Raw genomic sequence first — 27406 nt, forward strand, 5'->3', positions numbered from 1 at the left:
GAGGCACAACACCACTGCGTCATCAGCGAACTTCACAATACTCCATAGTGTGGAGTTGTTTTTAAGTAGTTGGGCTCAGCCCCTTGGTTCCAGCTTACCAAGACATTTTGGACAATTTCATGCGCATGCACATGATAATATTGATGAATCACACTGATAAATGAGGCCCATGGCAGTAGATGAATGGCCAATTTGTCAACAACTATATTAAAAATTCCTCCTGTAGGGACCAAGGAAATACCTAAAATTAATTAATTCCATGAAGAACAGATAAAGGTTATTGTACAAACAAATAAAACAAGCAGAACTGACTTTTTTCACAGAATGGGGGTTGTGAGCTCCAGGAAAGATCCAGCTGACAGGTGAGAGTCTCTCGCCCCACCAGGTCATAACCAGGATCGCACTGGTAGGTTATACAAGCCCCTCGCACAAGTGCAACATGGGATGTTGTCTTCCAGCCATTCTGGATCTCAGGCAGATCTGGACAAGAGTCGTTTCGAGACACCTCTGACAAGAGTACGAAAGAAAAGACATTCTGATTAATGGCTTCATTATTACGATGCCAATATATATTGTTCAGGCTTAGTTCAGGTAGCTGAAAGTCAAGAAAAAAAAAACAAGTCAAGACAACAGCACAGCTGATTTCCATGTAAATAGTGAATATTTTTGTATTACTATCTAAAATAACACACATTCGTACTCCGATGGATGCATTGGAGAGCGACTAATATCTTGCCCAAGGATATTTGGCATGCAGACTAGAGGGAGTCAGGGATCAAACCACCAACCTTCCGATCAGTAGATGATCTGCTCTACCTCCTGAGCTACAGCCACTCCAATATGATAGAATGTGATGGATGTATGGATTTCCTCAGTGATGGACTGTCTTCAAATATCAACTCTCCAGTACATTCACTCTGGCACAGACACCTTGCTACTAAAGCTGCTGATGAAAAGACAGAGTTTAAATTCAGATTTCCACTGAAGGGGTCCTCAACAAAATTATTAAAAGCTCTCAGGTAATTGTCTTGGCTGTGTTGATGTACCACCAGTCATAATTTTGGGGGGTTGCTGCAAAGTAACAGAATGCATTTAAATTAACACATTCTCATGTGAATCTCTGCTGCTGCCTTACTCCAGCAGATTCTGGACACTTAAAGTCATACCTTTGAGTTAAAACAATACAAATGGCTGACTTTGTGCTCGCTCAAAGAGCTCTAATGAAACAAAAAACAAATACAACACTGTGCATAAAAGACGAACATAGCCAGCTTAGACAACACATCTTGAAGCCTCAATGTTAGCACTTTGTCGTCAACGCATTAGCATCGCGCAGCCCCGTACAGCCCCGCGCACGGGGTGATCCGCGCTTACTCGCTAATGGAGATTTGCTGCATTAATGCAGTTATTGTGTTAACATCATTTTAACGAGATTAACACTGACAGCACTAAGTTTAAGTAAAGTTTATTCCCGGACCACTTTGCCTGCCCCCCCCCCCCAAAAAAGCTGTTCAAACTATTTTGCAATGACTCTCACTTTTGTTTTGTTTTTTGGTGAAGAAGCAAACACATTTAGGCAAGGTATTTGTTATGTTGTTATCTAATGCTAGCGAGATTGATTACCAAGTTGCGTTCAAAAACAGTGCAGATACAACATACCATCAAAGTAATAAAATGCAAGAACTTCTATCAATTGGCACTTCACATTGATGTTGTTTTTTTGGTCTCAGGGTATGCCACTGTTTTGCTGTCTCACAATATTTCACTGCTTTCAATTTCATACATTACAGTAACTAATTTTCTCCTAATATTTTTTACTTTCCTATATAAGATTTTTACTTTAATCAATCAAAAAATACTAAAATTCTTAACAAAATTGTTAATAATTAAATACTATCACACTATGTTAAGAAAATCCAAACATATGTATTACGTTGCAGAGATATCTAATGAAGTTACTCAGGTGGGCCTTCACCCTTTTTTCCACCTGAAGGTAGGGTAATGAGCCAAAGTAGTACTTAGTCTTCCCTCATTGAAGGACATGAAGAAGAAGAAGAAGAAGAAGAAGAAGAAGAAGAATCCATAGAAATATCATATTTTTGATTTATTAGGTCAGTGAGCTTGTGACAGCGGTGTTAAAGGATAGTTGCTGACCAAGTGCAAACCATGAAGCCCTTGGGAAGTATTGAGTGTGTGTAGGATTAACAAGGGTTTAGTTTTAGCCTAGCACCTCTTCCTGCTTATAAAAATTAAATTCCTTTATTATCACTATACTTAGGCATTGTACAGCGAAATTGGAGCAGAGCTAGCATGCATACATTCTTACATGCTTTCACTTAGCATTCCACAGAATAAAATAACAATATAATAAAATTGAGAGTATAATAAAATAAAATAGTAAATGTAAAAGTATAAATACACACAAATACAGTTCTGCGAAACACAATGAAAGGATATTGCACTTGTCAGAGAAGGATATTGCACTTATGTCTTTTTACGCATTGCATGTTCCCTATGACAACACCACCAAACACTTTTTTTGAAGTACTTTTTCAACACTATACTGAAAATTAAATATATTTATTAATATCTGTTAATATAATCTAATATGTGGAAAAGAAATGAATATACCTTAAACTTGCATTATGTCTAGACTATGTCTATGACTGATTCTATAGAAGTCTATGATCTGACTGACGATCTGTGTTTTGTGAGTTCACGTTCTTGTTTCACATCATCACATAAAGAATGTGATGTTCATTTAATAAATTTTACCTTCATTTGGAATAAGAAAGACAATACACTAGAACCTTTTCTAGGCATTTTTTTTAAAATGTTTACAATTTTTTAAATTATTTTAGTATTAGAGTATTTTCCAGGTCATTGCTGATTGTTGACAGTATATAGCACTGATACCAACTGTTACTCCTACTTATTACCACTTAATATACTGTCATTGTTCTGGGTCGTCGTACCAGTATTTTGAGTTTCCTGTGTTTTGTTGATTGTTTTATATTTTGATGATGATATTCAAGTCTCACTAGTCAATCTTGAGTTTATTCTTTCCAAGTTCTTGAGTTCCTTTGTATTCACAGTTTAGTTTCTTGTTAGGTTACTCTTGTGTCTTGGTCTCTCCCCTGTGTTGCCTGTATGTGACTGTCAAGTCATTGGTGTTTAAATCTTTTTCCGTCCATGTCCCTCGCACTCCTCCTCCATGTTTCTCGTTCCCTCCTTCTGTGTTTCTCTCTTTCCCTGAGTCCCTCGCCCTCTCAATCCATGCCTTAGTCGTGTCTGCTTTCATCTCCCTTACTTGTTCCATGTTCCCCTCCTCGTGGTTCATCCATTGTCTCTCCAGTGTGTCATACGTTTTCCTGTCTTTCCTCTGTTCTTTTGTCAACTGTAAGTGTCCTTGTCTCGGTCTGTCTGTGTGCCAGTTCCTGTTTTATTTTGATGGTCACTTGTATCATGTCCTTTGTGCTCAGTTTGCTTTCCCTGTTTTGTTATTTTTAATTTGTTCCTGCTGTGCTCCCATTTTCCTTGTCACCACTTTTTGTATATATTGTCTCAGTCGTCCCTTGCCCCATTTGCAAGTCTCTGCTCAACTCAATAAATCAAAAACAATCAATAAAACATAATTGATTTGAATTGTTTAAGTCATTTGAAAAACTGCTTATATAAAAAATAGTGATTAGTGTAGCTTTAAAGAGGCTGCATTGAAAATTTGGCTATGGTACATCTGTAACATGATGAGAAGCCCTCAGACATCATGAATTAATTACGCAGAATGAGATTCAGCAAGATCAATGCATTCCTCATCATTGAGTAGTTTTTTTTTAAACAAATTGATTTGATCTTGGATTGGATCATCTGATCTTTCCAGCATTAAAGTGTGCAGTTCAAACCTTCCTGCTATGTTAGGTCTTGGGCAGATCTGCCTTTTTATTTTAATAATATAAAGAGGAACAAAGCTGGCATGGACACACTTATTTTTGTAACTGTCTTAATGGCATAGATTTTTGTATAAGTTGCCCTTTGTGAAGGCAAATTTTGGAAGACAACCATTTAAACAAGTCCTCCAAATGAGACTTATGAAGACTTATGAAGGACTGCAGAGAAAATCACATTATTCTATGATTTGTCTATTTGGACTTCTTCTCCGATGTCAGTATTGAAAAGTAGTTCATACAAAATATACTTATGTGATCAATCATATACAGCATTGTCTATACTTTTTTAATGCAGATAGACCTTATCACTTCATTTCAATTTTAATTTTATGTAGCGCCAGATCACAACAGTAGTTGCCTCAAGATGCTTTAGATTTTTATATATATTGAACACAATATTAAGCTTGCTTTGGCCTGCATTTTCCCTATAATGTTGTAATGCAATTGTAATATAAAGTTATAATGTCTCAAGTGCAAACAAAAAAATAAACAAAACCAATTTTAGCAGCTCCTCCTAAATATTGAATACTTATAAAGTTAATGCTGTTTGATTTTTTAAAAAGTTAGCCAAGAGACATACGTAAGCAGTCTCCTGCTGGGACCAATGTGCAGACTGAAGATATGTAATTCTGATGATTGATCAGAGAATGTAAAGTATTGCATTACACTGTAGGATATAATGGGCCTCTAGGGATTTGTAAAGTTCTTGAATCAGTTTTTCATTTCTATTGAGTTGAGTCTCTTCTTCTGTGCAGCCTCAGTGTGTGTGCACTGTAATTTATTCTCCTCACAAACACACACTGCAACACCCACATATAGTCAAAGACAGCAGACTATCTATTCATACTGTTAACTTGATATAATCCCTGGGGAAACCTGCGGTGAGCGTGTGACGAGTAAATTGTACAGTGTGTCTAAGTCCCCATAGAAATTACTATAAGGTGTCGATATGGGAAGCACTGCAGAATACAGTGTATAAACGAGCAGGAGAGCTTCTTTAGTTTTTTTGTGAAACTTCAGGGTTGTTTGTGGATGAGCATGATTTTTGAAATAAATAGGATGTGATTGAATAGGAGCAGAGTAATATAAGTAAAAAAAACAAGTACAGATGAGAGGACAGAAAATAGAAGATGAAAAATAAAGTGGGCAGCTTGAGAATGGACAGAACTGAAATTAATTAGAAAAGTAAATTAAAGTTAAAAACTATTTAAATGATAATTCCAGTGTCTTTTTATTTTGTGTTCTGATTGTCAGTGATAACCAAAGTTTAAAACAAGTATGCCTTAGCGCTTAATGCTTCTGACTTCCCTTCTGTGGGCTTAAGCTGGCAACCCAGTGTTTTCTACCACAACCTTTAAACTTTTAAAAGAATAACAGACAATAAATTATGCACAGTGTAAACTCTTCAAATTCAATCCCTGCAGATCAGAAAACCAGTTCATATCAGCTGTTCCGTCAACTCATACCCTTCAGTGCACCCTGTTTGACAGATATAATATCGGATACATTTTTGTTTGTTTTGCATCATCCAGTGGAACACAAACTGGGTGTCATCAGGACACTACAACAGAGAGCGAACACGATCCCCACAGATACAGCGGCCAGGGAAGCAGAAGAACATCATATTAAAAAGTAGAGCAGGGCGATATGACCAAAAATATTTATCATGATATGCATTTGAAAATTTGCGATAACGATATAACTGACGATATAATTGACACTAGACAAAATACTTTACAACTCCACAACTTTATTCGTGCAAAAAAAAAAAAATCAACGTATTTTAACTTAAACAAGTAGCTGTTTTTTACGTGCATTAAAGTTATATAAAAATTTAACAGCGCAAATGCAAATTCCTTGCTGACAGTTTAACCAAAAGGCATTTCCAGTGGAAACTGGCCGACATATCCTCAGCATAACCATGTAGAATATCCACAAAACTTAAAAAGAGGTTATACACACACAATACGGTAATATTATGTTGAAACACAGTACGTATCACTCCACGAGGCTCCTGCCTACGGTAGCCGTAATGCTCCGACAATCCATCAAGCGGTGCGGCTTCGTAGCTTAGCAAAGTCGTACTAAAACATTTGACAGATTTTCCAGCGCCGTGTACCACATGAAATCGTTTCGAGGTCAGTAAACACAACCAGAATTCATACATAAGGCACACGGGATTATAAGGCGCATTGTCGATTTTCAGAAAAATCAAAGGATTGATTTTAAGTGTGCCGTATTTTCCAAAAAACACGGTAATAACGACGGCCTGCTAGCATGCGCTACCAAAAAAAGTGCTTTGTTGCGTATCTGACGGACGAAAGCTAAACCAGTTCCACACCACTGAAGTTGCAGCATTTTTACAAACCAATTCTGGTTCATCCATTTCGTTCAATGATCCGCTTTCGCCTTTCACATTCTCTGTCGCCGGCACACTTTTTCCGCCATGTGCGTATGAAAACAAAGGCACGGCGCATGCGCGTTTTACCAATATTCTATCGCGATATTTCATTTTCTTATCGTTGCCCGACATCATACCGGTATTACCGTGAACGGTATGATATGGCCCAGCCCTATTAAGAAGGCTCTGAGTAAATGTGGTTATTCAAACTGGGCATTAATCAAAGCTGGGAAGGTGCCCAAAGAAAGCTCCAGGCAATCCAGCAGAGAAGAAGGACAACTGCTACCTATGTGGTGAGCTGTGTGGTAAGCTGTGTGGCAGGCTAAGTTAGGACCCAAACGCAGGACTCTTAGATGGAAAACTTAACTCAAAGCAGCAGTTTTATTTGCTAGGAAAAATTAACTAAAAAACAAAATACATGAATACTAAAGAAAAAAACCAAACATAAACTAGAACTAAGACGCTCCTGACTGGCCACTAATGACTGGACATACCACTAACGTGGAAAATGTGACAACAAATAGAGGTAGACTGAGGGATTAAATACACAGGATAACGAGAGGATGGGGAACAGGTGGGAACACAGCTGGGGACTAATCTGACATAAGGAGACAAAGGGGAAGCAAAACTGAATACGTTTTACGCAGAACAAGGACAATCAAAAAAAAAAAAACTGGAAGCACGAGAAATATGAAAAAGCAGACAAAGGCACACAAGCTTAACTCCAAGAACGGGGTGTTGTGGAAGTTTTCCATTAAATAAAGCCTGCGGACAAGTGGTGAGCGGTAGCTAACATTCTTTAATCACAAACAAAGAACAGAAAACCAAGCTTGGTGGAGCGCCTGCATGATCATGGGGCAGATGGTCAGCAGAGTCTCACCCTGAGCCTAGCATGGCTCTCAGTTAAATACCTTCTTCGGGAACAAAAGGCAGTACACAGCTGTTTCACACCTTAAGGTTCACACTCCCTTGCTACCTCCCAGAGTCTTCGAAGGGACAAAAGATTCTTCCTGTGGAGTTGTCTGCTTCCCCCAACTTCCTTACCAGACCCCCACCATCTGTCTAACTGTATGAGTGTGAGACATGCTAAAATCCAGTGGCACCAAGGCATTATACAATAAAATAATGTGATTAATACATAAATAAAAGAAATTCCTATACCGGGGAGAGAAACAAACAGGGGGACATTCTAACTGGAGAGACGAGAGGGAACATGAAACACGGAGACACAGGGAAGACATCGAGACAGAACCCTAAAGACTATAAACTATAGATAAGCACAAAACCCATAAAGAGAACAAAAACCATGAATGACATTAGAATATTAACAAAAACTCAAAAACACATGAACTCTGGGTCACCAGACCCAGGACCATGACAGCCTAAGCAAAAACCCTTATTGATCCCTTATGTGTCAGGAGTATGGGAACAATTGAGACACATTTTATCTAAACACAGTATCTCTGTGGCTTTTAAACCCCAAAACACACTTTGCCAAAAAATTGGACAACCGCATGGAACCCGTCCCCTGGCACAAACAGAACAATATAGTGTACAGTGTTAAGTGCCGGGAGGATTGCCATGATATAGTTATCAGGGAAATCAAACAACCTCTGGCTAAGCAGATGGCAGAACATAGAAGAGCTAACTTGTGAGGCAAGGACACAGCGTATTCAAACCTACAGGCCAGTGGCCACTCTTTCAGTGATGAGAATGTACACATCCTGCTGGTTTGGGAAGGGTCAAGGAAGCCATTTACATGAAAAGGGAAAAAACGTCTCTGAATCGAGGAGAGGGCCTAAGAATACATCTTTCACAATCTTACAATGCTGTGATAGCAGCCATTCCCCAACTCTGGTACTCATGGCCATTGATCATTGTCATTGATTAATGATATTTGAGTACTGGTTGTTGATCAGTGGCCATAACAATTTGCATATTAATGAAGGAACTGACCTCACAGCCCATTGTTCACCGGGAGTGCTAGTTCCAGTCATTGTGCACATGTACTGTTTTAAAGGCTGGAGAAACCTGCAGTCAGCTGAGACTGAACCCACATAGCAAAATTGGTATGGCCCAGATCTGGCCCACACAGTGTGCTTACACATGGCCCACATACCAGAAAGAATGACGGCCCCTTGGTGGCCCAGATCTGGTTTGCCAAAGGTGGCCCACACATTGGCCAGCACAAGGCCAGTTGCAGACAGGCTGGTGGTCCTTTGCTGGCCCATGTGTGGATTACCTCTGTATCCACACAGAGTAAGTTGTGTGCAGCCACGGGCCAGTTGCAGACACAATGCTGGCCCAGAACAGTTTCAGCTCTGGCCCCAGATGTCAGCCTAATGTGTACCTTAATTAAACCATGTAATAATAACATGTGCATAGTAGTACAAAAGGAACATGACCAAACTCTGTTCAGCCAGTGAATGGACTGATTCTTATATAGCGTTTTTCGACTCTCCCAGATTACTCAAAGTGCTTTATACATCATGCCACATTCACCAAATCACACACTTTCTCTTAACTGAGTGCTTCCTAACTCTTCCTGCCATAGAGGAGCCAAGGATTGAACCACTAACCTTCCGATCAATAGGTGACCTGCTCTACCGCCTGAGCTACAGCCACCCACTGGCAAAGGTGAGTAAACCCTCACTAGATTTGGATAAAGTGTACACTCACAAACCTGTCAAAACCTGCATTTGAAACGTTGGCTACCATAGCAGTATAGTATTGCAACATGGCATTTGGGTCTTCTAACTAAAATAGGAAAAAAGGAACATAAATAGTGCATCATTGCCAGACCTGGCCCACATCTGGTTGACATACACTCTGCCATGACACCAGTCAGTCAGAAGTGCCAGCTTGATGCCAGATCCGGGCCAGGCCTGTTTTCTATAAGCCTGGGCCACATAAACCAAACCACAATCGAACCAGATGTGGCATGCCATCACATAGACAGTGCCACCTATGCCAGGCCTGGCCCATATCTGGATGACATACGTCTTATCATGCCAGAAGTCAGCCAGCAATGCCGGCTTGATACCAGATCCGGGCCAGACCTGCTTGCTATGTGGGAAGAAGTCATTTGAATGAGTGACAAAACATTTCTCCAACTGAACATGCTACGTCCAGATGAACAGAATCAACTTTTTCAGGATTAAAAGAGATAGACTGATAATATTTAAGATTGAAGCATTAACTAATGGCAGGACTTCTATGAGCTGTCTGGTAGGAATGGGGTCTAAAAGACATGATGGTTTGGAGGAAATAATTACTGAAGTTAACTCAGAAAGATCGATTAGAGAAAAAGAATCTAAATAAATATCAATGGTGTCGATTCAGTGATGAATAGTGGGATGCTCTAATTTTTTTAGCAGTTTTTTAAAGTTTTGGGGCTTTAATAAATGTGGCCAGATTTCTAGAAATGACAGCTGCTCCATCCAGTATCCGTCCACTATAGTTGGGATAGTTGCAATGTCTCCTAACAAGACCAGGTTTTCTTCAGAAAGTTTCCCAATTATCTATAAAGCCCAAATCATTTTTACAGAGTAAAAAACTCTTGCTAAAATGCTGTAAAACCCTAAATGAATTTTCCGTACAAATGTGGCACCATTAAGGGGAAGTAAATAGTGAACTATAACTGAGTGTGGAATCCAATGTTAGATTGCTGTGATAAGTACACATCCAATGCCCACCCCTCCACCCCCCACCCCCCCACCCCATGACCCAAAATTGGATAAGCAGAAGATAATGGATGGATGGATGGATAAATAGATTTTAAGATTCTTTTTCGCAGCTTATACTCTTTTTTAACACTTAAAGCAAAAATAGACCTTTAACGGTTATTGTCACCTATATAGTTGATAATAAAGCCTTCCCCCTTGCCGAAGACAAGCCCCGCCGGGTCAGAGTGGAAGGTCACAGTCAGATCAGGGGTCGTTGAGGAAAGCTTGAAGGGGCTGCTGCCTCCAACATAGCGTCCCAGAATACGAGTTGTGACCTCATCTCCATCGGTGATCGTCAGCATGTCACTGTCACTGATGTTGAGTCTGAAGACAAGGAGGAAGGGAAAGAAATACTGCAGTACAGCTAATGATATCAGTTCAGGATGAGTTATAATGATTCAGAACACATTTGTACAAACAGCTGACTGTGTGGGAGACAAAATGACATCAAAGTCTAAATGCTGCATTCATTCACAGGAGTATGTAAGCATGACTGCACTGTTTTTGCCCAAGACACATTTGATTGATCACACCACAGTGGCTCTGAAAAGATGTAGTTTGCAAGATTTTGAATACTGAAATATCTGAAAATATTATATGGCATACCAAAACAAGTGTAGCTGGAACAAAGCTGCCAGAGAGTTTAATTAAACTTGTCCAGCCCCTTTTTATATAATTGAAAATTGTATAATAGCTTAATTTAAATAAAACAATAGTAAAGCCTTACTTAAGGTGAGTTATTTACTTTAAAATTAATTTCACAATAGTGCTTTTGGACTGTTGGTGAGTTACAGATATTTCTTTTACTCAAGCAGGTATCAACTCATTGTTAATATCAATACTTCTATACAAATTGAAAGGAGTAGTTTCCGGTTTTTGAGTGGATGTTTTTTTGTCAACAGTTACATGACCAAACTGAAACCGCTCACATTTCTGTGTGTTAGAACATGAAGTGAAAACTAAACATTGATTATCTTAAGCTGCATCCACACTGGAAACAGTTCACTCATTGCACAGCACTTTGATGTTGATGGCTGCTCACTTGCATCCAGGCTTTAGTTGCCTAGGTGATTCACTAGTGTATTTACTACCAGGTCATATGTCAATCAACATTATTCTTCCTTCTTCCCTCATAGAGGGAATCTTCGAAGTTGAGAAAAGTTAGCTTGGGTCTCTCCCACCTCATTTTGCCAGCAGTTATTTTGCCTGTAGTCGCTTGAAATCACTGAATGCTACTTTGTGCGGCCTGTGGTTAACACATCGCTGCAAATCACTTCCAATGTGCACAGTTTCACCTTACACTGTAAAATCATGTACAATATATACTTTTTTACTTGTTTTTTCCCAAGTTATTCTTAGCTGTAGGAAAAATCTTCATTTGGCCAAGCTTGTGCACACAAACAACGAATGTTTTGGTTCACTTTGCTGTCTTCATGAAAAAAAAAGAAATGCTTTGTTGAATAGGCAGTATGAATAACAGTTTACTCTCTGTTTTAAGTGAAGTTAACTTAAAGCAATCAAGTAACAACAACGAAAACATTTACATTAATTCACCAGTAGGAGGAAGCAGTACACTAAACTGTGATTGGTCTGCCAAAAAGAGGAGTTTCCGCTTGGGTACAAGTATGCCCAGTTAAAAAAACCTTGTAATCAGTGTGTTTAAATTTGTTTCTCAGTGAAGCTGACAGCATTTAATGTTTGTTAAAGTAAACTTGTTGTTACTAAATTACTTAGTTAACAGTTGCACAGTTAGACTGTTAACAGATTACTTTTCTGGGTAGATGTCATGGGGCTGGATTTGGCAGAAAAGACTAGCTGTTCTTACCACTGTCCATATTTGACCTATTTTTGCAGAAAATAGAAAGTCAGAAAGTTTAAAACTTGCTTTCTGCTTCCCTGAAGTTGACAGAATACGGTGTGGCAGAGATCTATACTATGAAGCAGGATTTTGATTTAAAATGTTTTTTCTTTATTTTCATGACTATTTACATTGTAGATTCTTACTGAAGGCATTGAAACTTTAATGAACAGTGATGCAGTGATGCGGACGCTGCACCGGTCCGTCGTGGTGAAGAGGGAGCTGAGTGTAAAAGCGAAGCTCTCAATTTACCGGTCGATCTACGTCCCTACCCTCACCTATGGCCATGAGCTGTGGGTAGTGACCGCAAGAACGAGATCACGGATACAAGCGGCGGAAATGAACTTCCTCTGAAGGGTGGCTGGCCTCTCCCTTAGAGATAGGGTGAGAAGTTCGGCCATCCGGGAGGGGCTCAGAGTAGAGCCGCTGCTCCTCCACATTGAAAGGAGCCAGCTGAGGTGGTTTGGGCATCTGACAAGGATGCCTCCTGGGCGCCTCCTGGGGTTGGTGTTCCGGGCATGTCCCACCGGGAGGAGGCCCCGGGGCAGACCCAGGACACGCTGGAGAGATTATATCTCTCGGCTGGCCTGGGAACGCCTTGGTGTTCCCCTGGATAAGCTGGAGGAGGTGGCTGGGGAGAGGGAGGTCTGGGCTTCTCTGCTTAGGCTGCTGCCCCCGCGACCGGGCCCCGGATAAAGTGGATGAAGATGGATGGATAATTCAAAACATGTTTTATATTTTAGATTCTTCAAAATAGCCACCCTTTGCTTTGATTGCTGCTTTGTACACTCTTGGCATTCTCTCGATGGCCCGCATGAGGTATTCACTAGGGGTGCAATGATACACAAAATTCACGGTTCGGTTCGGTTCGATACTTTGGTGTCACGGTTCGATATTTTTTCGATACAAAAAAAATGTTCATGCCTTTTTAATTTGTCATCTATTAAAATTATAAATATATATTTTAACTCAAAAGTACAGTTTTTAAATTTAATGTTGCCGAAACAACAAAGTAATACAAAAATAAATCTATCTGATCGAGAAATCCCTCATCTTTGGAAAAGAGAGTTTATTACAGAGAAATGTCTCTTTCCAAAATAAAAGCTATACTATACGCTTCTTCTGGGGTATATTCTCAGCAGCATATTAAACATATCAGGTCCCCATAAGGAGAATCATGTGCTAACGGCTGTCTAAATGACTCGGGTAAAGTTTGTAGCATGCGTGCTTGTTGTTTTTGTCTGCTTCCACTTGTCTTTGCACTAGGATGATGTCGGAGTAAATGTGCAGTCATATTCGTTGTGTTCCCACTAGTGCTGTCAGCGTTAATCTTGTTGAAATGACGTTAACGCCACAACACGGCAAATCTCCGTTAACGAGCTACCGCGGATCGCCCCGTGCGTGGGGCTGGACGGCCAGCACGTTAACGAGCAAACTGCGCTAACGCAGTAGTTCCCACCTATGTAATTGGGCATTGTGTGGCACATCCAACATACTGTTTTAGTTTTGTCCATGACGCGCTTACCTTCAGGGTCATGCTTCACATGAAGACCAAAATAGTTCCAAACGCCAGATCTGAATTAGGGGGGGAGGTTCAATTTGCCAAGTTGCAACAAGAGCTTAACTTCTGTCTTGCTAACTTGCCCTGTGCTCAGTGAATCTGCGTTCGACTACTCCGCCTAGGCTGCACTGTCGAGCGCAGATCCACTAAGCGCTCAACACAGACAGCATCGCCAGAAGAAAAGTTGATAAAAGAAATGAAAAATTTTGTATTGTTCGATACACATGCGTACCGAACCGAAAGCACTGTATCGAACGGTTCAATATCGATACGAGTATTGTTGCACCCCTAGTATTCACCTGAAATAATTTTTCAAAAGTCAACAGTCTTGAAATAGTGCTGCGCACTTACTGGCCCCTTTGCCTTCACTCTGTGGTCCATCTCGTCCTAAACCATCTCGATTGCCAGGCCATCTGGCGCAATCACTGTCCTTCTTGGTCAGTTAGCCCTTACACTGCCTGGAGGTGTATTTTGGGTCATTGTCTTGTTAAAATTGCAAACCAGATGGGATGGCATGTTGCTGCAGGATGCTGTGGTAGACATCCTGTTTCAGTGTGCCTTCAATTTTGAATAAATCCTTCTCCATGCTTCACAGTGGGAACCATGCACATAGAGACAATCCATCCACCTTTTCTGCACTGCACAAAGACATCACGGGTGGAACCAAAGATCTCAAATTTGGACTCATTAGACTCTTCTAATGTCCATTCTTTGTGTTTCTAGGAGCAGATATATCTCTTCTGCTTTTTGCTTTTCCTTAGTAGTAGTTTCTTAGCAGCTGTTTGACCAAAAAGGCTGTTTTACACAGTCTCCTCTGAACAGTTGATGTAGAGATCTGTCTGCTGCTGGAACTCCCTGTTGCATTTATCTGGGCTCTAATCTGAGGTGCTGTTAACTTGCCTTTTCTGGGGTGGTGACGCAGATGAATTTATGCTCAGCAGCAAAGGTGACCTCTCTTCACCATACCGTACCTGGCCTCCCACTGTGACAATTTCCTGCTGATGTATACAGCTGGACAGTTGACACCCCTTTACCTGCTGGGACAAAGTGTCCGTCTGCAGAATAAAAGGTAGGGAGAAGTTAGGAGTGTAGAGCAGGGGTTCCCCACAGAGAGCTTTCTTTACCTGCACCCTTTCAGGTGAGATCAGTCAAGGGTTGGTCAGGTCTGCCAAGCCGGGCATGAACTGGAGGTAGTAACCAGCCAGCCAGCCCCCTCACCCCTTTTATGGTCTTGGGACAGAATTCGACAGTTGCTGTTTCATCCATCTGTGGATGCACCTGCCTTCATCCAAAAAATACCTCAAATACTGTACCTCCCTTTATCTAACCACACACTTCTTCGTGTTGCCCATGAGCCCTGCCCTGGAATGTGGCTGGGAACAAGCCAAACAGAAGTGGTAGAAACCGTACGGAGTGGAGAAGGCCATTTTTTCTTTGAACTCTGCACACAAGGGTATCTGCCAGAAGCCCTTGGTTAAACCTAGTGCTCACTCCACTGTTCATGGTCCAGGAGCTCATCGACCTGTGGCATTGGTTAGGCATCATCCTGTGACACCTCATTCACCTTTCGGTAGAACGGTGAATGAGGTGTACAGAGTAGTCCCGAACTGTACAGAGTAGTCCTGTGTTGATTGTCTGTTATATGTAGCACCATGGTCTTAGAGGAACGCTGTCTTGTTTCACTGTGTACTGTACCACTGCACATGCTTAAAATGACAATAAAGCCACTTGACTTGACTTGAGAACCAATTTTTCTTCTCCACAAGAAGTATGGGGCTACACCACGCACTGTGTAGCTCTTCTATTACTCCCAGCTTTAGCATTTTAGCCAATTACCTCTGAACAATTTGCCTTTTATGTTCAGGCAACATGTAGGGCCTTGATTCATCATGCATTAACACGTCATGCCTGGGTGTGTTTCAAAATGGTGCTCTGTGTGACCACAAAGTGCGCTTACCACTTGGTAATTAACTTTGATCTAGAAGAAGGGAGCAATACAAGTACTTTATCTCCTGGTGAAAGATGCCTGAGTTTGTCCCTTCTGTTGTACAGGTGCTCCTGTCATTCCTGGGCCTGGAGAAAATTTCCCCTGTATTTAATTTGCAGCAGATATTCGTGGATGTCCCCATGCACACACCTAACCTCCACCCTCTCTGCCTCCAAAAAAGTTAAAGACAAAAGTTAGGTTTGGTTGCGTCAAACTTTGGAAGAGAGCAGAACTCCAAAAGTTGATTCTGTTCATCTGGATGTAGCGTTTTGTGGGAGAAATGTTTCGTCACTCATCCAAATGACTTCTTCAGTCTCAGCTGACTGCAGGTTTCCCCAATCTTATAAACAGTACATTTGCATTATTATAAGGATGGGGAAACCTGCAGTCAGCTGAGACTGAAGAAGTCACTTGGATGAGTGACGAAACGTTTCTCCCACAAACGCTACGTCCAGATGAACAGAATCAACTCTTGGGGATTTACTTACCTGGATGATTGAGCATGTATCAAGACGAAGAGAGCAGAAGTTTTAATGTGCATGAGTGTGTATGTATGTGTGTTGGTGTTTTTCCTCACAGTTGTACATCAAGCAGCACCCGCTTGTCCTCGCCAACATGTATCCTCCAGCTGCAGTCCTCTCCTTCTCCATACCATTCTGGCCAGTTTGGAGACAAAATTAACCCTCCTGGACCCGACAAATCACCTCCACACTGTGCTGCATAGGAAAGGTGGAGGACATATGGCAGAAAAAAACGTGAGAGTTCCTGTTTTGAGAACTAGAATTACTAAACAACTATGTCTTTTCTGTCTATGTATTTTTTAGTCATATATAATTCATGTCCAGGAATGAAGACACACACACACACACACACACACACAATTAAAATTGCTTAAAATCTAAAAATTACATTTTATAAGTTTTTCATGATCTGCTCTGAGACTAAGCTCATTATTTTAATGTTTTCTTTTGTAATGAGGTTCAGTGCAGTAAGTGGTCAAAGCAGATTTTGATTCAAGAATTGAAATCATATGTGGCAGAAAACAAAGTGTGTTAGCCTGGGTTACAAGTCAAATGGATAAAAAATACCACCTCTAGTTATTGTAATAATATCCGAATGACAAATTTATTATTTTACACCTACTCATGAATAGGTGGATAAAACAGGTCGAAATAAGGTTATGTAGTTAAGGAACTCTGTTGAATCTGACGTGAAAGGTATTTTGACAGAACCCTCAAAAATAGAACATTTATGGTCTTATCCTAATCTGTCATGAAGCCTCCTCTCTTCACTTTCTGCCTTCATTTTTACCTTTGCACAGAGGCTCAGTGTCATTCCAGTATGGATCTCTGGCACTGATGCATTCAATCACAGGGGGACCTTGCTCTAAGGAGTGGCCTGGATCACAAGTAAACTGAACCACTGTTCCAACTCCATACAGAGGGTCGGAGGTGGTGAAGTTTCCATTCTGAAGATATGGCTCGTAACAGTGGCCGCGTTCGAAAGCTGAAAGAGAAAATAGAAAGCTCTATAAAATGAATACCAAAATGTTTATGCTTGTTTGACTGTAATTTTTCCTAACACATCGCCTCCAATTTACCATAACTAAATGTCAAATGATGTATAGTTTTTGCATTAATTATCTGTTAAACCACACATTTATAATAAATTGTATAGAGATTATTCTTTGGTTGTTTTCTTCTCTTCATTGATACTGACAAACATTTTGAAGGGTATTTTTCCATCCTCTGGCTATTTGAGACTGCCAAAAACAACTAACATGCTGGCTAATATAATGATTAAGAACCTGCTCGCTTCCTGGCAATCTATTAAAAATCTGATTAACAGTCCATCTGCAAAAATAAACACTGGTCTTTTTACCAGTGGTCTTCTGTTTGCTTACATAATTATGCATTAATTATAAATATAATTGTTTGAACTGCTCTCCAAGAATGTAGTTCATGTTTAATTTTTGTGCTCAACTAGATCTACAGTGGCTTCTGCACCTTCATAGCGGATATTGAATCCTGTGTTGTGGTTGGGCTGATCCGTGATGAACTGGATTCTTACAGCTGGACCTTCGCTGATCACTCCTTCAAAGGGTATCTGACCCCCCCGACCTGAATCAAACAGCACCACAGAGCCAGCGTCCAGCCCACTCCACAACACCAACCTAAGGCGATACAGAGATGGTGTCAATGAATGGATTAGTGGTGTGTGATAATACAAAATTTAGTACCAATTAAATACAGTGCCAGTACTGCTGATATCAAGAACAGATATCTGATCATTTTTATTGTTGTACATCTTTGTATCTTTTGTGGTAATTACTGATAATTACCAGCGGTAATTGTTTAGTTTGAGATCTTTCTGCAACTCTGTGTGGTCTTTTCTGGTTTTAGTCATTTTGCATCTGACCCTTAGGGCCTTTGGAGCTGTACCTGATATGCCTATTCAGATATTCATCCATACAATATGGTTGCTTTTACCTGTCAGTTGGTCCCAAGGCCAGTCTCTCCAGGTGGAGATGCAGCCTCTGGTCTTTGGGTGCTTCAAGGGACCAGGAGCAGGAGCGATCCAAGGTGGCATTAGGGCCATGGTGGGGAGATGGGGAGAGCACTCGTCCCACTGTAGCATTCTTCACTGTTCCCCCACAAAGAGCTGAAGAGCAGAACACTCAATTTGAATTTGTTAGTGGAGTATCTTTCACAAAAAGTGAAATGAAGTATCCTTTTTGCTACAGGATTTTAAGAAAAACTGTAAAGAAACCGTTCTATACACACTCACCCCTGCACACAGGCTCCTTATCACTCCAAACTGGCAAGGAGGCATTAAGGCAGGTAAGCACTGGTTCCCCACGCAGGTGGTAACCCATGTGGCAGTGAAAGCGCGCAGTCCCTCCAGGGAGCAGGTCCAGTACAGATACATCTCCGAAATGAGGTCTCTTTGGCAGGGAGCAACTCAGCCTGAAGACTACATGAGGATAGAGGAATGTGAAGTAAGTGAGTACTAATACAATAACATTAGGTTAGTTCAGACTAGTACGATGAGACAAGGTGTATCCTTTTGCGGCCCAATCTTCTTTTCGGGGGGGGGGGGGGGGGGGGGGGGGGGGGCTTTACTTAAAATTTGTGCTATCAGCATTAATCTCGTTAAATCGTTTGTTTTTATGAATATTACTGCTACATTCATATGTCTACTGCATATTACTGCTATAGATTTTTTTGCTTCTGAAGTGCAGAACACACGTAACCGGGTTTGCTGCACTGCCAGGAGCAAGGACTTCCATTTTTTACAAACCAGTCTTTTAGACTGGGCCTTGTAATTCTTGAAATAATGCTTTTGTTACTACTGCTTCAATTTTTTTACACACACATGTAAAAGAAAATAATACCCTCTCTCTCATTTTTATTGTTGCTGTGGATTGTGAAGATTAGACCAGTGTTTCCCAACCACTGTGCTGCGGCACATAGGTGTGCCGTGGAAGATTATCTGGTTTCACCTGATTGATTCTCTAAGCGACTAGCGTAACGGGCAGAACAATTACATTCTCTTCCACTAGTGGACAGTACAACTTTTTGCTCCAATCAAATGGGTTGCCAACTGCCAGTAAAACAGAAGAAGACGAAAAAGAAATTACATAGTCATGCTGCGAGTTAGACAACGCAGCGCATAATAGCAATACATAAATATCTGAAATGAAAAAGTAGGCAATCTGACCTGGGTCCTGGAGAAAATTCCAACCCGGATGAAGGCCCTAGCATGAGTAGTGGTCAGAAGAAAGCAAAAAAAGGTATACTGAGGACAAATCGAGCCAATTCCACTATGCCAGGTGCGCGGGGAAAAATTATCAATATGCTTTTTGTGACATATTTGTTTGGTGGTGTGATTTTTCTAATGTGAAATATGTCCCATGGCTCCAAAAGGTTGGGAAACACTGGACTAGATCAGTGATTCTTAACCAATTGGCCACAAGTCACAGCTTGAGGGCAGCAAAAAAATTTTTGCTTTGTACCTGCGGGCCGTGGGACATCATAAGTTATTAATTGAAGACACCAGGGACTACTGTTATCCATGAAAATCTCAGTTACAATACAGCTTCCCATCGCTTGATGGGAGTTGTTTAATCAGCCTAAATAAGCAAGCAGAAGAAGACCCCGTTTGCAGTTAGCAAAAGATATGGAGAAGCTCTTAAAATGCAAAAATGAAGATGAAAGTGGCAAGCTCACCTCCCAAAAGGCAAAATTTTTGTACAAGTATAACTCTGACTTCCTGAAGTATGGGTTTGTGAATGGAGGAAACGAGGCAGACCCAATGTGTGGAGTGTGGACTAATGCTATCCAACGAAGCACTGAAGCCTTTGAAATTAAAATGTCATCTCGAAACCAAACATCCCACACTCGCAAGAAAGCCAGTGAAATATTTCAAGAGCAATATTAAAAGGAGCTGCTAATGCAGAAACGGTGTGTTGTGTCACTGACTGATAACTCTAAATGTGTTTTAAAAGCTACCTCGTATCCAGACTTGTGGCACAGAGTAAAAATTCTTTCACTATAGCGGAGGAGTTGATTTTGTCTGCCGCTGTACATATGTGCCATGACATGATCAGAGAGGCTGCTGCAAAGAAGCTACTGACCATCCTACTCTCAAACGACACTATGAGCCACCGTATCACAGACATAGACTTAGATACGGCATCAGCTTCTGGAAAGAATAAAAAGTAGTCCATTTTTCTCTTTGCAACTAGACGAGTCCACTGATGTCACGAATGGTGCATTGCTGCAGATTTTTGTTCGTTATCGCTGGGACAGCAGTTTGCATGAAGACATGCGGTTTTGTGGAGAGCTACCAGCACGAGCCATGGCTCAGGAATGTTTCCACTGCATTGACAACTATTTCACTGAGAACGACCTGGACTGGCAGAAATGTGTTGGGGTGTGCATTGATGGTGCAGCTTCAATGACTGGCAGGCATCATTTGGCAGATTCTTGATCGTGCACCAGAAGCTAAATGGACCCACTGTTTTCTCCACAGTGAAAGCCTTGCAGCAAAAAAGATGTCACCAGAGTTCCACGAGGTGATGGATGTAAGTGTAAAAACTATAGATTTCATTAAAAATAACTCCAGATGTTTTGCCAAGCTTTGTGAGGACATGGAAGCAGATCATGTCCAGCTGCTGCTACCACAGTGAGGAGAGATGGCTTTCAAGAGGAAGTGTTTGTTTGAACTGAGGAATAAGGTCTCTTCTTTTCTCACGGGGAAAAAAAATCTCCTCTTGCACATCATTAAGCCAAGCTTGCTTATCTCTGTCACATTTTTTCACTGCTGAACGAGTTGAACATCTCACTTGAAGAGAGAAACAGCAACATGTTTTTGTTGCAGACAAAGTTGAAGCTTTACAAGAGGAAACTTGCTTTGTGGACTAAGAGGGCCCAGGAAAAGAGATGGACATGTTTTCACTTTTGTGACCCTGTCTGTCAGCACCTTTCACAACTGACAGAGATATTTGATGAATATTTCCCTGAGGATCCCAGAGAAGGACACATGTGGATTTTGGACCCATTTACTGTGGATCCCGCTGAAAATGATGTTGCATTGCCCTCATATCTGCAGTCCCAGCTTCTGGAAGTTTCCACCGACAGCACTTTAAAGTTGAAGTGGGGCAAACTGGACCTGGGGGCTCCTTCTGAATTGCTGTCTCAAAGGAGTACCCATGTCTGGCACTGAGAGCTCTGAAACTCTTTCTCCCATTCACAACGACATATCTGTGTGAATCAGGATTTCCCTTCGTGGCCTCAGCCAAGACCATAGCCCGACTCTGAGAATGAGCCTTTCCCGCATTCCACCCAGACTGGACCTGGATTTGTGTCTCAGAGGCAGGCTCAAGTGTCTCATTAAGAGGTGAACATAAAAGGGGAGTTGCAGCTTACCAAAAAAATGTTGTGACTGTTGTTGTTCATTTGTCTCAAATATAAAGACTAACTTCTGGTTCTGCCAATGAAAAAAGATTTACTGCTGAAGCAACTTTCATATTCACTCACAGGCAATATTTTCATTTGCTGTTTATTTACATTTTATAAGCTTATTCATTTATTATTTAGAAAATTATTTTTGAATATATTTATTTTATCACCACATTATTTATCCAATTTTGATTTTTCCCCTTTTTCTTGTCTCTTTTGCTGTAGTAAAATTTAATTATTAATTATTTTTGTGTTATTAAGCCTGACTTAAGCCTTTCAATTTCTACTTGCAGTTTGATTTGTTCCATGAATAGTTAACCTTTTTGGCATTTTGTTGTATCTGCAGGTTCAGATTTGATTTAGTTATTAAATATAAATCAAACAAAAAGAAACTTTAATCTTTTTGATACATTGTTAATATCTGAATGGGCCCTGGGTTTTTTTGTAGCGGAAAAGTTGGGCCCAGAGGTAAAAAAGGTTAAGAACCCCTGGACTACACTATGCAATCACTTAAACACTGGAATCCAAAGTATAATCAAATAAACATAATATAGATATATAAATAATATATAAATATCTTATTTGAATTATTAATGGAGAAAAAGCAAGAAACAGAGACTGGTGGGTGAGCTCCAAATCACTCCTATCAGCAGAGAGAGAGCAGGTCACTGTGCTGTAAAATCATTTAAATATCTCAATAAAACACCACCTCTGCTTTCAAGGAGAAAATAAAACAGGCAGGAGTTTTCAGTTCTGACATTGTCTGTTTTTTTGGTTTTTTTTACTTTTTTTACTTTCAACAGAAAATGTAATTTGCAGCATTAAGTGACTTAATCCTCAATTCAATCCATTACTCGCATACTGGGTTGCCATAAAGAATACATTAATACTATAAAAAGAAAAGCTAGAAAAACACATTCATTAATTACAGGCAATCTATTTCTTAACAATTTTAATGACAGATGTATTTTTTCCTTTCCTATTTTTATTCCCACTGACACTCCTCTTGTGAATATCTAAACAACAACAGGAGTTATGCAGATTCACTATGACCAAATCACCAGACCCACAGTAAAACGCCATGCCAGTGTTACAAGATAAAAATTCAGGAAAGTTTCGCAATAGTTCAGAGGCTCCTCAGCAGAGGATGATTTAAAGATGTGCACGTCAGGTCATCTACTGATTGGAAGGTTAGTGGTTCAATTCCTGGCTCCCCTAGTCTGCATGCCAAGTATCCTTGGGCAAGATACTAACCCCAAGTTGCTCTCTGATGCAGCCATTAGAGTGTGAATGTTAACTAGGAAGCAGTGAAAAGCATAGAACAAAGTGCTTGCGTGAATAGCCACATGTGACATGCTGTATAAAGCGCTTTGAGTGCTCTGGGGGAGTAGAAAACTGTTATATAAGAATCTATTTAAATATATGTTTTTCAGTCAATTTAAAATCAAATCTAATACTATGCCAGCGTTTAGCATTTTGATGACATGAATGCCCAAAAAACTTAAAAGCCATCCAAACACATCCAGAGTTTCAAGGCTATGAGCAAAAACAGAGAGAAAAAAACCCCAGCTGTAAATCAGTGTGGTTATTATAGTAAACCCTGCAGTCTTTTCTTTGTATATTTTACTTTAGAAACTGATTGATTGTGACCAACACGAATATTACCAGATGTAGAATTTTGTTGAAGCACACTCACTGATCACTACTGTCTTTTACAGTCTCATTATTTTTCTTTCCTTGTTTGTGAGAGGATTTCTTCAAAACATCTGCTGATTGCAATTACTGACAGTCCGGTATAATAACTAGCTTTGTTTGGAACTGTGCATGGCTTTTCTGGATCATTGTTTCACAGAAGAGCATTATCAAGATGTAGTGATAGTCAAATTGGTCAGAAGATGTCACTGTGGAGATGGATGTTAGATTGTTTCGAAGCCTTGAAAAGAAAACATTAATAGAGAGGAAACAATGACTACATTAAAGAGAACACAGGGAGACACAGATAAGATATACACAAGAGATTAGGGTTGCTTAGAAACACTTCGGTGACACAGCTGAACACAGTCTGACTGAGGAGACAGGGGAAGCAAAATCGAACATAATACACATAACACAGGAGCCTATCAAAATAAAACGCTTGACACTTGTACTGGGGAGAAACAGACATAGAGACATGACAGACGAGGAAGACAAAGGAGATAGATAGGAGATTAACATAGGAACATGAAGGGAGAAAACACAGGGACAGGACTACAAGCACAGACAGCCATGAAGACGGAAGACAGAGAGAAAAGACAGGCATGGGAGGGAACAAACGTAACAAACACTGAGCATTTTCTTTATAAAAAATGCACAAAGTGTATATATAGTAAAATATCAACTATATAAATCCTGTTACGTTTGTGCCATCAAAATGAAATGAGATTAGTCTCATGAGCTACAGTAGCAAACTAGCTAGCAAAACTTAGCATCATTGTTGGCTAAAGGGACTCATGGCTATGGTGTTTTCACAAATACATCGCACCCAAATGAAACAACACATTTTTCTCTGATAAAAGTTAAATAACATTAAATACAAATTTTCTGTATTTCTGTCGAACATGCTGTCAAATCATAGCCGTAGCTGCTTATGGTGTGATTGCTAGGCAACAGAAACCACATGTTGTAGGCTAGACCTTCCAATGTAGGCCAGTCTATAGGCCTATAGTCTGTAGTCCAATCCTTTGAAGGATGCAGCCCCTGAATTTGGACACAGCCATAAAGACATGAAGGGCCTGTAATTTCTTGCTTCTACATTCACATATGCCATGGTTCTGGGTCTCTTGACCCAGCATTTTGAGTTTTATCGTGTCTTCAGTGTGTGAGTCTGTCAGGTCCCCTGTGTTAGAGTCTCCCTCGCCCTTTGTGTGTCTCAGTGATGTCTTTGTCTCCCTTTGTGTCCATCTTGCTCTCGCTCCCTCTCTTTCCTTCTGTGTCTCGTCTCCTCCTCTTCTGTACGTTTCCTCTTGTGTCATTCTGTCATGTGTGTTCTTCTTAGCCATCATGTTCTCTTTATTTGTTGTTTAGTTATGTCCATGTCTCATCTCCAGTTCCCTATCACCATGTCAAGTCCATGTGTCTTAGTCTGCCTATTTCCTATTTTATTTTGACAGTCTTGTGGTCCATGTTCAGTGTGTTTAGTTTCACTTCCCCTGTGGCGTCATGTCATCAAACAAAGTGCACTTTAACATTGAAACATTGCCCCCATATAAAAATTTTCTGAGGCTTGAATTCTGAAAGACATCCTTCCCAGTCTCTATAGTTAGTTTTAAATAAATATAACACACTTGTCGGTCTTCTTTAAGATACCAGCTGGCTAGCACCTCACGTAATACATGGGCTATATTTTCACTAGTGTGAGAGTCTGGAAAATACACAGTCTCTAGACACCGTGTTTTCAGTTCAAAGTCTTCGGTGAGGAAGTGCACTGTGAAACTCATATATGGTTCCGTTGTATGACTTGACCATAGGTCTGTAGTGCTTGCGTAGTTTTCAGCTTGGCTCAGTTCAAACATGACGGTCTTGTGGCATGTTTTGTACATTTGTGGAATGGCGACATGGGAAAAGTAGTTTCGTGAGGGGATGCGGTATCTCCGGTCCACTTTATGTATCAGACTGGTGAAGCCCTCTCTGCTAACCGTATTTACAGGCATCATGTCTTTAGCCAAAAAATGTGTAATGCCTCTGTTATTTCCTTGTACCGCTTCGACGTTTTCTCATAAGGAGTTCCACTTCAAAAACTCTGATACAGAGACGGCTATTGGACTGCTGTGCTCTTTGTCTTAACATTAGCAACCTTTGTTTGGCTAGCCCTATCTTTCTGGAACTCTTCAAACAGTTCTCTGTGGTTGTATTGAAGATGATGGTGGAGATTAGTCGTGTTTCCTCTGGTGGTTGCCACGAGTGTTCGGCAAGTTTTGCAGAGTACCTGTGTTTGGAGAACGTCGTCTTTATCAAATCCAAAGTACCTCCAAATAAGCCAGGTACTATTTTTTTTAGCCACGAGTTCATAGTAGCGTTCTCGTCATGCGTCTCGCTCTCAGCCGTTACAACTCTGACTCATTGCTGCAGCGTTGTTCGCTCACCACCTACGTAGGAGGCGGGCCTCTAATCCCTTTGATTGGTTAATGCCGTGAAGGGCTCTATTCGACTGGTCAAATGTGTAAAGGGGTTTCTTTGATTGGTAAATTCTTTAAAGCGCGTGTGTAAACATTTTAAGGTACCCAATTATCGCAGTTTACGCCATCTTTTGCGATGGGCCCATCGCACAGGCTGATATCGCGATGACAATAAATTTTAGGTCTGATCTTGTTCTAATGGTCTTGCCTTAATCATTCATAACTCTGGTTTTGCTCATTATAGTAACATGACTGTCTAACTGATACTTGCAAACTATTACTGAACATCACTAACAGTTGCTATTGCAGTCTTGCTGAGAGAAAATTTAATGTTTAAAGAATCAAAAGGTTTACACTGTATGATTACTTTGCATATGAACCATACCTAAGCTAACTGTTACGTTCTGAGTTCTTTCTTCTCAGGTGGTGTGGTGAACATGAACCCCTGAGAAGTTTCTCTCCACTTCAGAGCAGCTGGCTGTGGTGACTAACAATGACATTTCTATCATACCTACTAAAATATTGACCGTTTACTCTGGGGCAGTGTTTTTTGTGGGGAGTAGCAAAGACTATTCTTGCTTGGCTCCTTCCGATCCCAGGACTATTTCCACGGGCACTATTCACTTCAAGGATTTTCATGTTAATTCTGAGAATAAAACAGATGTTTTCCCCTCTGCTCCTGCCAATGGAGGGTATTTGGACATGTCTAATTCATATAATTAAATTAGAAATGTGCATTAGACGATAGTTTCTGGTGTCTTTAGCTTCATGTCTCAGAACAGAATCACTAGTAACCAGAGTTTGATCCCTGGTGGGTGTGTTGCAGAGTGGGGAAAAACTATTAGACACATGAGTGGGTTGATTGTGTACTGGGGGCCTCTGTTTGAGAATATGCTTCCTCCTCACTGTCACCCAGCCATCCTGTGTTCCCGGCTGCTCGGGGAGAGGTAATGGGGCCTACATTACATTCAGCTGCACCGGTTACAGTGGGCTGGCAAGCTACGAGTATTTATGGATGCAAAGCCGGGTCTCCAATTTAGTGATCCTAGCCTCCAAAGCTGCCAATGGGCTACATTTATTACCAGTAACATTATTGCTAAAGAAGGCTGAGGATTAATTAAACATCTGACACAATGAGCAGGAAAGTTCAGGAGGGACAGGTGAGAATCCATGCTGGTAGCAAGTCAGCTATAAGCTAAGCTAGCGAATCCCTAAAGACACAGTGACGGAATACTGTAAATATAATTAGAGAGCGAATCAACAGAGAGTGTGCTTTTGATAAAGCACATATACATTAGGTTATAAAATATGAGGTTATATATAAGTTTTTAATTAAAGTGGCTATACCGACATGCTACACAAAAACACCACTGTGTGCTGGAACAGGAACAGGAAGTAATACTCTACTGCAGCGACAGCAAACACCAAATAACAGCACCACCCATGAATCTCAGGTTGTAGTTTATAATATAACTCATATCCCAGTGTTTCTCTACTGAATGAAGAGAAGGATTCTGCTGATGCAGAAAAATATCAGTGAGCAACATGATCTGGACTATAAACAAGGTAACAAACAACCTCAAACCTTAAGGTAACAAACAAACTCACTTATGACACACACTGAAAGGAACAGCTCAGCTGCATCTGTAAAAAGCAGCTGCATCAGTCAGACTGTTGCAGAGTATGATCAACTGGAACTGAAAACATTTAACTATGTGGATCAAAATACACAGGACTTGGAATATTAAATAAATCCAGACAACATCCTCTTCTCGTCTATCGATAACAACTGCTGCTACTATACAAATGA

General features: G+C 40.6%; 1 protein-coding gene across 4 annotated transcripts in view; it reads right to left on the reverse strand.

Moving 5' to 3' along the window:
• The window catches only part of sez6l (seizure related 6 homolog (mouse)-like), a 96220-nt gene that overhangs the window by 11623 nt on the left and 57191 nt on the right, over positions 1-27406 (reverse strand). For all 4 annotated transcript variants that reach the window (XM_084936106.1, XM_084936107.1, XM_084936105.1 and 1 more), the window contains exons 5-11: positions 18267-18452; positions 17969-18140; positions 17486-17652; positions 16791-16985; positions 16057-16195; positions 10201-10397; positions 313-507 (exon numbers count right to left, since the gene is read on the reverse strand). In XM_084936106.1, the coding sequence (XP_084792232.1) occupies positions 313-507; positions 10201-10397; positions 16057-16195; positions 16791-16985; positions 17486-17652; positions 17969-18140; positions 18267-18452 (1251 nt within the window). The remainder of the gene's footprint in view (positions 1-312; positions 508-10200; positions 10398-16056; positions 16196-16790; positions 16986-17485; positions 17653-17968; positions 18141-18266; positions 18453-27406) is intronic.

The sequence above is a fragment of the Perissodus microlepis genome, chromosome 7, assembly GCF_051167445.1.
Source record: "Perissodus microlepis isolate ML-2025 ecotype Zambia chromosome 7, ASM5116744v1, whole genome shotgun sequence".
NCBI classification, from domain to species: Eukaryota; Metazoa; Chordata; class Actinopteri; order Cichliformes; family Cichlidae; genus Perissodus; species Perissodus microlepis.